Source organism: Lycium ferocissimum, chromosome 6 (genome assembly GCF_029784015.1).
Source record: "Lycium ferocissimum isolate CSIRO_LF1 chromosome 6, AGI_CSIRO_Lferr_CH_V1, whole genome shotgun sequence".
Classification (NCBI taxonomy): Eukaryota; Viridiplantae; Streptophyta; class Magnoliopsida; order Solanales; family Solanaceae; genus Lycium; species Lycium ferocissimum.
The window spans coordinates 49,205,243-49,221,306 of record NC_081347.1 but is presented as its reverse complement, the minus strand read 5'-3'; the positions used below and the strand labels follow the sequence as shown (position 1 = coordinate 49,221,306).

General features: G+C 33.4%; 2 protein-coding genes across 4 annotated transcripts; one reads left to right on the top strand and one right to left on the bottom strand.

Moving 5' to 3' along the window:
- The first annotated feature begins 770 nt into the window (after positions 1–770).
- Positions 771–2,576, top strand: LOC132059756 (small ribosomal subunit protein uS9-like). Its single transcript, XM_059452528.1, has 2 exons — positions 771–978; positions 2,095–2,576. The coding sequence occupies exons 1-2, from the start codon at positions 833–835 to the stop codon at positions 2,390–2,392; spliced, it is 444 nt and encodes a 147-aa protein (XP_059308511.1). The 5' UTR covers positions 771–832; the 3' UTR covers positions 2,393–2,576.
- Positions 2,577–5,413: 2,837 nt separating this feature from the next.
- Positions 5,414–9,110, bottom strand: LOC132059755 (probable xyloglucan endotransglucosylase/hydrolase protein 33). Of its 3 annotated transcripts, XR_009415723.1 has the most exons (5): positions 8,523–9,108; positions 8,214–8,314; positions 7,711–7,919; positions 5,961–6,930; positions 5,417–5,878 (listed from the first exon to the last, which is right to left on the bottom strand). XR_009415723.1 is itself a non-coding variant. In XM_059452527.1 (4 exons), the coding sequence occupies exons 1-4, from the start codon at positions 8,755–8,757 to the stop codon at positions 6,531–6,533; spliced, it is 876 nt and encodes a 291-aa protein (XP_059308510.1). In that variant the 5' UTR covers positions 8,758–9,110; the 3' UTR covers positions 5,414–6,530. The 3 variants fall into 3 exon arrangements, 2 of the variants coding, with proteins under 2 accessions (XP_059308510.1, XP_059308509.1); XM_059452527.1 differs by having other exon boundaries at positions 5,414–6,930; positions 7,711–7,850; positions 8,523–9,110; XM_059452526.1 differs by having other exon boundaries at positions 5,416–6,930.
- Positions 9,111–16,064: the final 6,954 nt, after the last annotated feature.

Below are 16,064 nucleotides of genomic sequence, written 5' to 3'. Positions count from 1 at the left end.
TGTATGAAATGTGTATATCTTGCTCAAGGCTTAAAAAGTTCGTTCAAATTTTATGTATGAAGAACGTATGAAGTGTGTATCTCGATCAAGGCTTAAACATTGCGCTCAAAATTTTATGCGTGAGAATGGTATAAAATGTGTATATCTCCCTCAAGACTTAAAATTTCATTCACATTTTTTGTATAAAGTTCATATTAGGTTTCTGGAAAATTAATACAACTACAACAAATATTGTAACAACTTTCATACAATATTCAAGGCTTAAAGTTTTCGCTCACAATTTTGTGTATGACAATTATATTAAAAATTTCGCTCACACATATACATTTCATACACAAAAATTTGAGATAATTTTTTATGCCTTTGAGCAAAAAAAAAAAATTAATATTTTTTTTAAAAAATTAATTTTTTAAAAATAAAATTTCTTTTTTAAAAAAATTATTATTTTAAAAAAAATATATTTTCTGGAAAAAAAATTAAAAAAGGAAAAATATATGAAAATCCGTCATGGTTCGTAATATATCGTTATGTTTTGTAAATAAGAAAAATTATCTTCACGTTTCGTAAATATTTCTCCTTAATGTATATATATAGTAGTTTTCCCATTAATGACTAACATTTGATTATTTGCCAATTTAATCCAATTATTTACTGATTACAGGATTCGGCCCACAAATAAAACCCAAGTAGGTAGCCCAAACTCACTACTCAACAAATCTGAAAGCCCAAAATAAAACCCTAATATTTAAGACCTCATTGCACCTTAAAAACCTCCAGACCTAGGGTTAGCCATTTCTCCCAAAGCAAAAGCAAAGCAGAGAAGAACAACAAGATGGAGGCGGCGGCGGCAACAGCGGAGTCAGTACAATGTTTCGGTCGGAAGAAGACAGCGGTAGCAGTAACACACTGCAAACGTGGGAAAGGTTTGATCAAAATCAACGGTGTTCCTATCGAGCTTGTCCAACCTGAAATTCTCAGGTTACCTACTTTTACTCTTACAACCACACCGTTTAGATATGGGTATCCATGTTAAAAGTGTCATATAAATGTACTTAATGTATTAAAAATGATATTCTTCCACATATTCGATCAAATTTGTCTCTTTTTCCGATAAAAAACGCTCTTAACATATTATCATGCTCTGAACGACTTATCTTACTGTTAGGACGACACCGTTTTGCTGGAGTAGATACGCGAATCCGCGCTATCTGTCTATAATTTTTTGGGTTAATAGTATTTTTGGTACCTAAATTATAGGTATATTCGGATTTTGGTACTTGTGATATGTGACGCAGCATATTTAGCCTTCAATTAAGAGAAATGTGTGTTTTTAGTCCCTTTATGTAAGGAGTATGTTGTCATGGAACTGCTTTTAGAACGTATACGACTGTCAAATGTGGAGTAACAGTACAACCTTAACTTAATACATGAGTAATTAAGTGGTGGAATGACTAATGATTGTGGTAAATTTGTGAATATTGTGATCAAAAGTGCGCATTTCAATTAATTGAAGTTAACTGTGCTTAGTCAGATATCACAAGGATCTAAATTAGAATTTACCAATAATTGAGGGACAAAAAGCGCTATTAACCCTATTTTATACACTATCAGCTTATATAATTTAAACGAAAATGGTTGTAAATTCCCTTAGCGTATTATAATTGGCTAAAAATGTCCTCCTACCACCTAGTGAATCAAAATTGCAAAATGCTCTTAACGTATTAGAAATGGCTCAAAAAAACCGTGTCCGCCTATTGGACCAAATTTATTTATATATGATTATACTAAGTAGATGCACTGTTTATTTTTGAAAATTTCCCTTTTGTTTTATACACAATCAGATTATATTATTTAAATGTTAAAAGTGTCAAAGATGTCCTTAACGTATTAAAAATGGCTCAAAAATGCTCTTCTTTCGCGTATTCGATCAAATTTGTTTCTCCTTCCACCCGTTTTATCAAAAATGTTCTCAACGTATTTGAAATGGCTCACAAATACCCCCATCAGTCTAGTGCCTAATTTGCACCTAATGTTATTTTCCATCTTAAGATTGCCCCTTCATTAACTGCATAATTGTATGACATCATTTCTCAGGTACAAGGCCGTCGAACCTATTTTACTGTTAGGACGACACCGTTTTGCTGGAGTAGATATGAGGATCCGTGTGAAAGGGGGAGGTCACACTTCACAAATCTACGCTATTCGTCAATCCATCGCGAAGGCACTTGTTGCGTTTTACCAGAAGTATGTTGATGAACAATCTAAGAAGGAGATTAAGGATATACTTGTGCGATATGATAGGACTTTGCTTGTTGCTGATCCTCGACGATGTGAGCCCAAGAAGTTTGGTGGTCGTGGTGCTCGTTCTAGGTTCCAGAAATCATACCGTTAGATTTCGTTTATGCTTCTGTTTTACTGCTGATTTTGAGTACTTTAATGCTATGGTTTTGAAGTTCTGAGAAGGATTTTGAAGTGAGCTTTATGTTTTGGATTTGAACTTTTATTAAATGACTGCAATATGAATCATGAATTAGATTTTATTTTTGTGAATTTGTATTGTGCGTTTTGGCCTTGCACATAGTTTGGTTTTTACTATCAGTATGGACATATTTCCGTGTGCAATTGCCATTGTTTGGACTGAAGGAAAGATCAAATGAGCTAAAAATTTAGGTGTAAACGAGAAAACGAAGCTCATTCATTGAGGAGAAACCATTTGGCATGCATATAATACATAATTCAATTTAAAATTTTGATAATCATAAATTGTGTTTTTGTGGAATTCTTCTTGTTTTTAGCTTTTAGATTACTGATTCATGGTTGGTTTTTTCTGCTAGTGTTTTGTTTTTATAAATCTTTCTTGCCTGTATGTTGTGCTGCATGCGCCTGCTTGGCCTTCAAGATATGACTTGCTTTCCCCTGGGAAAGAAATTAATAGTTGAAAAAAAATGTGACTGAATCTGAATCTATTTAGTGTAGTATAATTATAGTACATTTGGCAACCTATACCATTCCTTTGGAAATAGCTTCTCCATTTCTGAAGTGAAAACAGAGTTTGTTCCTTGATGTATCTCTTAGATCAATCCGACTTGTTTTGTTATATGCTTCCTGGTTTAGAATTTCAACACGTATAGAAGAATTCTAGTTGTAGTGATGCTTGGCCTTCAAGATATGACTTACTTTCCCCTGGGAAAGAAATTAATAGTTGAAAAAAAATGTGACTGAATCTGAATCTATTTAGTGTAGTATAATTATAGTACATTTGGCAACCTATACCATTCCTTTGGAAATAGCTTCTCCATTTCTGAAGTGAAAACAGAGTTTGTTCCTTGATGTATCTCTTAGATCAATCCGACTTGTTTTGTTATATGCTTCCTGGTTTAGAATTTCAACACGTATAGAAGAATTCTAGTTGTAGTGATGCTTGGCCTTCAAGATATGACTTACTTTCCCCTGGGAAAGAAATTATAGTTGAAAAAAATGTGACTGAATCTGAATCTATTTAGTGTAGTATAATTATAGTACATTTGGCAACCTATACCATTCCTTTGGAAATAGCTTCTCCATTTCTGAAGTGAAAACAGAGTTTGTTCCTTGATGTATCTCTTAGATCAATCCGACTTGTTTTGTTATATGCTTCCTGGTTTAGAATTTCAACACGTATAGAAGAATTCTAGTTGTAGTGATGGTGGCATTTCATATGTGATTAAGATGTTATAGTGAATGTCGTTTTGCCTGAATAATTGTGAGACAAACACTAGTTGATTTCTTCTCTTTTGCCCTAGCCTTGGAGGATAGAGAGAGTTACCCTGATACCTGTTGTTGGAGGAGGTTATAGGCATACAGTGGATGTTGGTAGAAACACCCCCTATCGAAGGTTCGAATGGTACAAAACTGTGAACCATTACAAACTTGACTTCTTATTGTATTGAACCCTGAATTTTGACATTTCACATGTGATTAAGATGTTATAGTGAATGTCGTTTTGCCTGAATAATTGTGAGACAAACACTAGTTGATTTCTTCTGTTGGTGGAGGTGATAGGTATACATACAGTGGATGTTGGTAGAAACATCCTATCGAAGGTTCGAACTGTACAAAACTGTGAGTCATCATATTACAGACTTGACTTATTGTATTGAACTCTGAATTTTGTCTTTTGCCCAACAATTTTACCATCTGTGTTGTTTCAGCACCTTATCAGGTTTATACAAATCTCTTTTGATTGCAGAAACACCTTGCATTTAGCATCTTTCTCAACTAATGCACTGCCCAATTCGTTGCTTCATTCATCACTATTTAGTCAGTATTTTTTTTAATTCGTGGTGTCCGTGTCAGTTTCTCTTTGCACCTCAACTAATTCTTTGGGGGGTACCTGGTGTATTCCACTAGCACAAATACCAGGCAATTTGTCCACTAAGGCTTGAATTGATGATCTCTCTTAGGAATTTTAAGCAAAGAGCTGCTTATTATTACCAATCTAGCACCATAAGGTATACGAGCTCTGCTGGCATCCAAAACTTCATAGAAATGTATGCTAAGTAACTTATTGGTTTCATTAGAACATGCCCTCCTTTAGGTAGGAGAAAAGTTAGGAAAATTTCTTTCTGCAACCTTTGGTGGATTTCTTCTTCGGTGCATATTAAGTTATGATGGTTTCCTTTTCTTTAATTACTCTATGTACGTCAGTGAACCATTATGTGAGTTTATCGTAGTAACTTACATGGCATTTGCCCTTTCATACTGAATAGTGCTGTATCCCAAATTAGTTGTCATGCTTTCATTTTTAAAAGTCAATTTGACTCATTTTCGAAGTTAAATTGAATTAGATCAATTCAATATTTAAAATTTAAATATTACAAAAACTATCTATAAGTACTACATGTTATAAAAAAAATTCATGTTAATTTGATGGGAAATCATAATTTAAAATGCTAGTTGAAGTTCAGATAGTATGACTCGCGAGAAGCGAAACATGACAACTAGTATGGGATTTGGAGTATTTTTTTAGATGAAACTTTAGTTCAGTAAAATGCAATTAAAATTGGTCCACAATAGTCAATGTAGAACGGGTGTAAAATTGTGGCTAACCGTATTAAATTGGAAGAACTAAGAAGTTTGTTTAAATGGTAAGGCGAGAACGTAGTTTAAAGAGCTTTAAGAATCCAGTGCTTCTGTTTCCAAAAGGATAAAGGACATTTGCAATTATTAGCAATTAAACCTTATTCTTGTCAATTTATCGAACACTTAGAAACACAAATTAACAAACTTTTAAATAATAGAAACTAATTCGTGCTTTAGTACTAACAGAACATGTAGAATTCTCTCATCTAATATTATCATGAGTTTATATACTATACGTGTATAAAAAACTTTTACTCATGGTTTAATACCTTGATATATAGCCGCTTAAACTTGACATGTTTTGTAAGATAGACACTCAAACTTCGCTAATGATGTCTTTTAAACACAAGAGTCACATGTGGCAAATCACGTGCTTCACAAACAACTTTACGAGCGTGAGTATGCTTTTCTTAACTTTTTTTTTTTGTTTTATCTGAAAAAAAACCTTAAAAATTCAACAATCTCCAAAAATGGATACTCCGACATGAACTCGTCTCCCGAAAACGAAGCTAGACAAAATGAAGATCAAATTTCCGTCTATCTTCTTCACATCTCCTGTGAGCATATAACCGAAAGAGATGGTCATTCCAGTCTAAATTAGTAGAAAAATGCCATTACCATTGAATTCCTTTGATTCTGTCCTCTCCTCTGCACAAAAAATCTTCAAACCCACTCATTCCGTCTCCACCATCACTAAAATTTTATCCGATTTTTTGCAATTGGGTTTGCATCAGAAAAGTTACTCTGCCGGGAATGACTTGTTTAAAGAAAAAATCCAAATTCAGAAAAATAAAATTAATCAAGAATAGAGCTAAAAATTAAGACATGAAAAAAGACACCATAATTAAGAAGTGAAGTAGGCCTCTGGTTTGAGAAATGGATTAACGGTCTAGGGGATGGGAAAATGGAGGGGATGATCTTGGGATGGGTGGGGTTGTATTTCTTTTTTCATATTGTACTTTAGTTTATGTTTTAGTTATACTAATTAGAAAAAAATAAATTACAAGTGTCATTTTATAATTGGTCTATCAAACACATTCGAAGCATGTGTGTTTCACACACTTGATCTTATATACAAAGGTGTTTAAAAGACACATTTTTGTCAAGTTTAAGTATCTATCTGGTCACTAGCTAAGTTTGAATGTCTATCTTACAAAACATGCCAATTTTAAGGGGCTATCTAGGTATTAAGCCTTTACTCATCAACATCTTTTCCAATTGGGTAACCTATTTTCAGGATTACAGAACTCATATTTTAAGCTCACCTATAAATGTCCTTCAAGCGACTGGTGCTCTAAAAAAATCCTTACACGAACAATGTATACACTCTTATTACATTATTATCTTCTAAAGTATCAATTCTTTGAATACGTTAGGAACAAAAAATAAGACCAACCATATGTTACATATTAATTAGCAGTGCATTCTGGTGGTAGGACTTTGTATCTCTTAGTATCTTGGCAATACGAGTAAAACATATGCTTCCTCCTTGCCCATTCCAACCCTATCATTTGCTGTTGTGACAACTTCACAAATTCTTCTCCATCAACAGGATCCAAACTTGATGTGCTTCTCTTATTAGTACATGAAGTATCATTTTGCTGGCTTACACACCCTTCTAATTCTACTCCTTTTAATGATGTTACAAATGGGGCGTAAGTATAATTTACTGGGTATTTGCCTCCATGTGTTGCCCATTCTGATCCATCCCATATTGTTGCAAAAATAGACATTGGCTTTGATGGGTAAACAGAAGAGATTGCAGTATTATGGACTACCTCTCTTATTGGTACATTGTCCACTAGAAATCTGCAAAAGTTGCCGAGCAATAGTTATAAGAATTTAACTTATATACACCGATAATGTAATGAATTTTTCACGCTATCAGTGTAACTTTACCTGCTGTATTGGGTAAACGTTTTTGTCAAGTAAATAGTTCCACTTATTAAGGACAGTTTCTTGTAGTTATCTTTTAGGTGATTTGATAATGTAAAAAGTCCTTTACACTGTTAGTATATAGAATTTAAACTCGTTATTATATTTAGACGCAAAAAAGAAGAAGAAGTAGTATTCAATAGTTCAAGGCCGGAATAAAACAACCCTTTAAACTTGTCAGTTAATTTCATTTAAATATTCGAACTATAGCATATATTGTTTGATTACCTGAACACATGATAAAGTATTCTTATTAGGCATTTCCAACTCAAAATTTTGAAAAAGCTTTTGGGTGTGTACTCAAGCGCCTATTATGTAAACAAATTAACCAATTAAAATATGTCACCTCCTTTAATTTTATGTTTTAGTCTCAATAGGTCGTAAAACCCTGTGCATGTTTCAACTTATGCTAATGTAATAATTAAAGAGGAGACATATTTTATGTGATCAACTTAGTTACGTAATTGATGCTTGTGAACACCCACAAACTTTTCACAATATGAGTCCGAAGTGTCTAACAAAAACACTTTATCTTGTGTTCACGTTCTCAATAGTAACATGTCATATTTCGAGCCTTTAAATAAAATTTACTGGTTAGTTTAAGGGGTTTTCAACGTATTCAACCCATTGTTCAATGAATTTGAAGTAGCTTACACTATGTGATGCTTGTTCCAGAGGATGGTGTACTCATGGAAATCTTGTGTTGGGTCAAACCAGAGGTAGAACTTCTCTTCTCTCCCTGAGCCAACACTTCCATTACCATAAAGATTGGTCTGTAAAACCCAACTCCTTCTCTTCTCATATCCAAGCAATTCAAAATCAAGTTCGTCATGGTTTTTTGGGAAAATATTTTGATTAGAAAGCTGAAAATTGCCCCAAATAAAAATAAAATAAAATAAAAGAAAAAAGAAGAAATTATTGCACTAGCCCAAATGATCAAATAAAAGAGCAATCAAGAAACCATATGCAGTCAAACCTCTCTATAATATCATCGTTTGTCTTGATATTTTTGGCTGGTATAACAAAATGTTGTTATAGGAAACATATAATATAAGAAAATATGGCAGTTATAGCGAAATATTGTTATAGAGGATGACTGTTAATCTGTTATAGAAAGGTTTGACTGTATTCCTATTTGAGGCATGCATGAAACTTACATAAAAAGCAACTACAACTCCTGATGTAAAATTAGCAGGCAGTTTTAGAGCAGCATTGAAGAAACCATAATAGTATTTGTCCCTTGACACCAGTCCAGAACCTATGGATGAACCGACCAGACAGAAATAAGTTTAAATATAGTATAAACTTATGCAAAACATTTGTTATATTGTAATCATTACTAAAAAAAGAATTAGCGAATTCTGTAGCTAAACAACAATTCAAAAAATTCTGTTAGCTACGAGCAATTTAGCGACGAAGTTCGAAGCAAATTACAGTTTAATTTGTAGTGAATGTGGGGAGTGTACCTGAAGATTTGTCTAAGATAAGATCAGCGCTTGATCCATTATTTGTTAAACGGACATTAGCACTTCCGAAAAACGCATTATATTTCTGATTAACGGGTAATCTACTGAAACGATCAGTTAATCGCTCGACGTCTGGAGGTGTATAGATTGGACCTAGAGATGAAACCACAACTATCACGCAGATAGTCAACAATTCTGATAGTAGGAGTGTTTTGTCGTGATGAAAGAATTCCATAATTCTCTCTTTTTGTTCTGTTATGTCTATGAATCAAGAGAGAAATGCAGGGCAAAACAGGGGTATTTATTCAGAGGAATTTTTGTTTTTAAAGTTGTAGCAAGCTGGCTGTATCTTTTAAAGAATCCCATTAAAAAGGGTGATGTTTTTTTCTTGAGATGGGAAATGTGGACAGTATCAAAAAGTCCATGTTATCATGTGCAATGGAGAAAGACATGTTCTGAAAAGATCCATCATGTTCCACAGATTTGTTCAAGTGGAGGCCAGACTAGGAAAGAGTCCTTTTCACCCAAATGGTGAAAATAGTCACACTAAAAAGCAGAAAACACAAGATTTGTCGACGTTTTTTAGGTACTTTTTTGTTGTTGTTGAATTTGTAGCAGTGTTTGGTCTCTGGTCCAGTAGCATCAGCCACAGGCAATTCTTGGTGTTTCCATTAAGAGCAAAGTCAAGGAGTAGTTGGGTGAGCTCAAAAGACAGACAACAAAATCTTTTTTATTTATTGGTTTTCCACACGGTGTTGGGTACTCACTTTGACGCTCAACTAATTCCGGTTCGCTCCAGGAAGTTTCCTTTGAAAGATGTCTTACCAAAAACGACTCCATATCCCGAATTCGAACCTGGACCTCTGGTTAAAGATGGAGGAGTACTTACAACTCTATTATGACCTTTGTGTAGTTGGTATACAACAAAATCTTATAGAACCACTGCAATCACAACTCAAATCCTGATTGCCTGATCAGTTGGAAACTATTGATTAGTAATGTAATTGAGACAATCACGCGACCAAGTGGTCCAATTTACAACTAACTTTTTATTAATTTCACATTATTTTATGTACGTAATGGTGTAGTAATGGTTCGATCAGCCATACATTATTTTGTTTTTGTTTTGAAATAATTTCTCCAAAAGTTCAAGTTTTATGCATTGATGGTATAAAATACGCTTACATAATCTAGTCATTTAAGGGGTAACTGCATCACTGCGTGTAATTGTGTAAGAGCAATATATTGACAACTTAAAATTAATTAATTACATAATCTAGTCATTTAAAACGTAATTAATTACATGTCATTATGTGTAAGAGTGATTGATTGAAAAATTAAAATAAATAGGAAGTAATCAGCTATATATAATAACCTTTAACGGCAGGACCGCACTTCGGGATGGTGCTACAGATGGACTTTTACTAGGTCGAACTGCCGGCAAGGAGATTGTCCAATCCGTAACAAGTCCAACAATGTCTGAGCCCACCTCGCCAATAAGCACAACAACAAGACCACCGTCAATTTGAACAACACTGAGTTAGCTCTCACGACCTCAACACCATCCTTAGTGAATCCTAGCTAATTAAAACATTTTCACCAGAATACCTAGTAGTTTAGTGTGATATAGCTCAACACAAAGTGTTTAGCCTATCATTTAGGCTAAATATGAATATGTAATTTAAAATAAAACAAAATAAAAGAGAATAAAATTACCTAATGTATAGATGTTGTGCTCAGCAAAGATGAATTTATATCAAACAACAAACTTTTATTTAGAGAGAAAATTAATTACATAATCTAGTCATTTAAAACGTAATTAATTACATGTCATTATGTGTAAGAGTGATTGATTGAAAATTAAAATAAATAGGAAGTAATCAACTATATAAAATAAGTTAAATAATACATGATGATATAAAAAATCTTTACAATATCAGTATTAGCTAATACTATATTTAAATCCTTTTCTTGAATAGGTTATTATAGTAAGATTTGTCGGGTTGGAAGATCTGATGAGTGCTCATAATAGCAAATTAGACAGCTGAGCGGTGATGAAGTGATTGATAATACATAATTAGTTAATACCTTAAATGGGTTTAAGCGAAGAACGTGCAATCATAAGAATGTTAAAGGATTTAAGACTTTAAATTCTATCAATTGATAGTGCAAACTTTTTTACACGATCGGTGTTGCTTATCTATTATAGAAGATTAATTTTATTTTTCCAAGTTAATAATTAATGTTTATTATAAAATTTATCTATATTTACCATTTAAATTATCAAATTATATAAATAGTTTTCACCATTTGCGCATAAATCACAAATTCATGATTTAATATCGTAACAAAAAACAACTGTGCACATGTGGGAAAAGCAATATGTTTGTATGGAAATGGAAAGCAAGATGATTACTTTTGCTTTATCGTTTCTTTCTCATTTTTGTATTGTTCTTATGATTCTTGTTCCTTTTTTATCTTTTGTTTGTAGTATTGCATGGCTGCATGCGTGTCTGGTCGGCCCTATAGTTAAAAATAATCCCAATGCTCGTCGGTGTCGAGATTGTGCACAACCTGATTAAAATAGGTCAAGCTTAATAGGCTTTCATATTGGTGGTGAAACTATAATTATAGCTAAAAAATATAAATAAAATAATTTTAAGTTAAGGCGTTTATATCTCGCCTTCTTTAATGAAATCTAAATTTATTGTGGTAGAATCTTCATCGATCCAACAATAATACTCTTGATTTGTCTCATCCGCGACAGTCTGACAACATCGTGTGACTCGATCAAACTTTGAACAAGTTAGATTCAAAACCTCCATCACTATAAACACCTTCCTTCAAGTAATTTTTTTTTCTTGCAACTCTCTTTTACACAACACCAATTTTGCTTTACATGCACATTACCTGTGCACAGGGGTGGCTTTTGGGTGAAGCCTCTAAAGCCTAGGCTTTAGGCATCTCAATTTTGGGGACCCCAGTTTTCATCAATATAGTTTGTTTTTGAAAAATTATAAAGTATTCTAAGTACTTTTTGTCATTAAAAGGAAATAGTTAATTTATTGATAGAAAATAAGCTAGGCCCCTAAATCTAAGTAATGTATAGTATATAAATATTCAATCTCTAGTATATTGACAAAAAAAGAAGGCCCCTGATGGGTTTCTCAACAATACTCAATATACTTTTAACCTTTCTCTAAACTTGAATATACTTGTACGCTTTTATGTTCTTCTTTGTTTCTCCAAGAGAGTCTTTGACTTATATTGCTATGAAAGACACAGTGTATGAATTTTCTATTTTTGTTTTTTCTCGGGCACCAACTATTGGAAGAGGTATATTGAAGCACCAAATAAGTATTCTCAAATCAAGTTATCAACTTCTTGAATCAGATTATGTTATTTCAACTTTTTTAGTAATTTTTTCATCTACAACTTGCTTGTTTTGATATCTTACTATGTATTATATATTGTCTCTTTAATTATTTATTAGAATATAAAATATGTCAACTAGAAAATTTGATTCCGGTTGTTCAAAACTCAACAAAGAAGAATTGTATCTTTGATACAATCTCAAAAAGGAGCTCTTGAGAAAGTAAGTGAGATATTTGACATAGATCCTCAAAAAGTAGACTTCAAATGAAGTCTTTTTTCTATTTTTGTTTTTGTGATAAAAAAAGTTAAGGCCCCTCATTGAGGCTTGGCTTTAGGCCCCCAACAGTTTTGAGCCGCTCCTGCCTGTGCAGCATATTTTCATAGAAAGAACCACTATGGCATATATTGTTATCCGAATATGATTGTACCGATAATGCTATTGTTGGAAATGTTACGGAAAATACTTGATCGATCACGAGCCTTGTCAGAAAAATGCTTGATCATGAACCTTGGAGAAAATTCTTGAAAGCTTGAGGCATGTCAATTAAGACACTGTCCTTAAGGATATATCACCCGGTATGGGTGTATCCCCCAGGATTCAATAAGCTCTTTTAGTATAAAACGAGGAGTTAGAATCTAGCAAAGATTTCACAAGAAATAAAACCCAGCACAAAAATATAAGAGAAAGTATGTGTTTGTATCTGTTTTTCATTCACACAAAGAATTGATAATATATAATTATTTATAGGAAGAGAAGCCAATAGCTCCTTATAACTGTAACGTTGTAGCCTATAATGGCACCTTAAAGATGGACATTCAAACCCACTGAATAATCAAAGTTCATTTGGCAGAAGAGAACGTTTGAAGCTATTAATATTTTTACTCATAATGAAGAATTATGAATAGTAATTACCTAGCCATCAATGTGCTACCTATGCTAGCTAATAGAGATAATGGCTATAATGATTAAAGATAATAGTTATTCAAAATAATTAAGTAATATATTTCTTTTAGTTAATATGATATTTAGAATATGAATCTGGACAAAATTTTGACCATTTCTTTTTGAGATATTAAAATTATTTTCTCGACAATCCCCCACATATCTCAAAAAGAACATAAAATAAAATAAGTAGTTTTGCTGGGTTTTCACATATGAGTACAATGCGTCGAATTTGGTGTCTCGTAGACTATGAACCAAACCTTGACAAAATAAGATTAAACTTACAGAACAATTGGTGAAGTTTAGAACTTCTATGAACCAAGAATTCTATTGCAAGCCTAGAGTCTTATTTTATCACATTATACTTGCACAATCTTTGTCGTTATCGTGGTTTTGCGCTAAGAGGCCATGCGCATGTCCTGGTATTTATGAGTGCTCTAGAAATCTGTCACAATTTCATAGGAGCGGCACCACTCCACACTCATATAGTTCCAATCATCAAGCGTATTCTGTAGAGCAATACACCAGCTATAAAGGATATGAATTGGATTAAGAGTTTAACTCAACCTCACTTTGCCTTACAGTATTGCACTATATTCACACACCATAGGAAGGGACATAGTTTAATAGTGCACTTTTGATCAACTAATGACTTGTTATTACCCATATGAGCCTAATTCTTGGGATCTCCAATCACATAGGTTGGGTTACCATCATTGTTAATCTTCTCAAATTGACAAAAGTCTCATTCCCCTCGATGTTTCTTTTAGTCCTGTGAATCGGCCAAATTCACCTCAGACATCACATAATTCATGGAAATAATTCCATCTCACAACAGCGCTGTTTTATCACTTTATGTCTCAAACGGATATGTTGTATTACCATTGAAAATTTATGTATTCACTACAACTAACGCTGCTTGGCAACCACAATATATAGACACGTTGATTTCATCTCAACCTCAATACTCACTAAGAAGTATCTTATAGCCTCATTGCCAGCCAACTCCAAACCAAAAACTCAAATTTCATTATAATATATTTGACCGATTTTCATATTATTACACCGACACAAAGGGTAAACATATAATCACTGATGGATTTTGAGATCCAACATAATTCTAGTAAGAGAGCGTAACCCCCACATTTTCAAAAATTTTAAGATATGGAATAATATTTTCATAACTATCATAAGAAGTATTACTAATTTCTCATAAGACTCATCTTATAAGTAACAAGGTAATAATACAGCTTCACCAAAATATTATATCTTTTTTCTTTCAAAATCAGATAACATAACCTTAATAAGCCACCCCCACACTTTCAAATATTTCAGGATAAGTAGAATAACATTTCCATAATTCATAAGGTTTTTAATTTCTTATAAGGTACTCTAGTTTTGTATCTAACAAGCATATAAAATAGCTTATTTTCAAAGATTATCGGGTGCATGAGTTCAAAGAAAAATTACTAGCATTTTCATTCATGACTATGAATATTTAGCACAACCAAATCATGGTTAAAAGAAAAATTTGTGACAAAGTTATTATTCCTAGTTAAAACCATCATAACGTTCTCAAAAGAAATCTTTACTCCAATATTTTCTACGAATTACCACAGCAACCAAATTGGTTCAAATATTAAGAACATGCAACATCTCAGTTAAAGTCAATATTTTTCTAGATGTGAGCTTGAGAAGAACTTTTTTTATCCAAGAATTTGAGTAGTTCTTGAATCACCAAGACAAATAAATTCTTCTCCTCCATTGACTTGAGTGTAAGCCACAAAATTATTTTTATTTACACAAATATGCCTAGTTGCATAAAGCCTATCACCCCATCACTCGCACTAGCCATAAGATTCAAAATAACCACAATAACTATATAATCTGCTTAGTCAAATATATTTTAGACTTAGCGGGATTATTGTCAATACCCAAATCGGGGATCGTGCGGGCACCTCCCAAATCCCACCCAGGAGGCGAACCCTTTTTCCAAAAAATACTCACTTTATACAAATAACGAATAACCTAACACTAAACATTCCCCATTATCCATTAAAATTAGAATCTATACAATAAATACTTTTACAAATAGCAATTTTCAGAACCGGGTCTAGACTAGTACAAGAGCTTCTAAGTTTTAATACTGAATGATGACAATACAATAGGGTACAACCTCTGTTTTGGAATAGAATAACAGAAGTCTGCAAGATACACATCGAAGAGTTCTCGGAAGTTACTAATCCACGAACTCAACCTGTAACAACTTTACACCCTGAATAGGGTGTAGCAAGAGTAGCATCAGTACAACACTCGTATGCGGTAAGTATCATAGGCCGAGAACGATTAGAAAATCATAATAACAATAGCAACCAACAGATAAGTATGGTAGGCAAAACTCAGTCAATCCATAGAATCAGTGTAACGACCCGTTTGGTCGTTACTGTAATTCCGAAAAATTCGCGGCCTTGGATCCATAATTGTGCACGATTCATCACGTCTACTTAGTAAATCCCTAGCTTAACCGGACCTGACGTACGATCAGAAGTTAAAATATCGAATTTCGGCCATCAGACCCAGTTAAACTGCTCCAGCGATAGATTGACCGCCATAGCGGTCACGTCTTCGCAACCTATACCCGGATATAGCGATGGCGAAAGAAAAATTTTTAGTAGACAGCTTCCGCGGTCTCGATGCTACTGAAGCGGTGCCGCTATAGCGTTAGCCTGACCGCTGAAGCGGTAAACGACCAGTGGTTGACCTATTTAAAGCCCCATTTATGGACTTGACCTAATATTTCATTTCCCCAAAGTTACAACCGCCACAGGGAGGATTTTCATCCCTAGAGACTTGAATACTTGGGAAGGTAACAACATTTAATTCCCCATTTCATCTCTCATTAATTCTTCCTTCCTTCTTACGTAATCTATAGTTATGGCAAGTCATTAAATGGAAATTCCTTCTCAAATTCTAAAGAGACTAATCGGGATAAAAGAGGTATTCTTGACCTAGAGTAAATGGTAACTCAAAGAAAGCTTGTTTATTGCAAGACCTAGATTAATAACAAGTTTCTAGCCTAAAACTTTCTAGTCCCAAATGGGTTAACTTGATAGGTGTTAATAATGAGGAATATGATCTAGTAAGGTAAATTTGACTTATGTTAAATGTAGATTTCTATAAAAGGAGGTTAAATAGCAATAAATTGAGAATCAAGAAGGTTATTT

What these genes read in the sequence shown, in the direction of transcription:
- LOC132059755 (XM_059452526.1), bottom strand. Translation starts at nt 8,757, where the DNA reads ATGGAATTCTTTCATCACGACAAAACACTCCTACTATCAGAATTGTTG. An exon ending in GAGTTGTAGTTGCTTTTTAT is followed by an intron (nt 7,920 to 8,213) that starts GTAAGTTTCATG and finishes GGCAATTTTCAG; the next exon opens with CTTTCTAATCAAAATATTTT. An exon ending in TGGAACAAGCATCACATAGT is followed by an intron (nt 6,931 to 7,710) that starts GTAAGCTACTTC and finishes CAACTTTTGCAG; the next exon opens with ATTTCTAGTGGACAATGTAC.
- LOC132059756 (XM_059452528.1), top strand. Translation starts at nt 833, where the DNA reads ATGGAGGCGGCGGCGGCAACAGCGGAGTCAGTACAATGTTTCGGTCGG. An exon ending in GTCCAACCTGAAATTCTCAG is followed by an intron (nt 979 to 2,094) that starts GTTACCTACTTT and finishes ATCATTTCTCAG; the next exon opens with GTACAAGGCCGTCGAACCTA.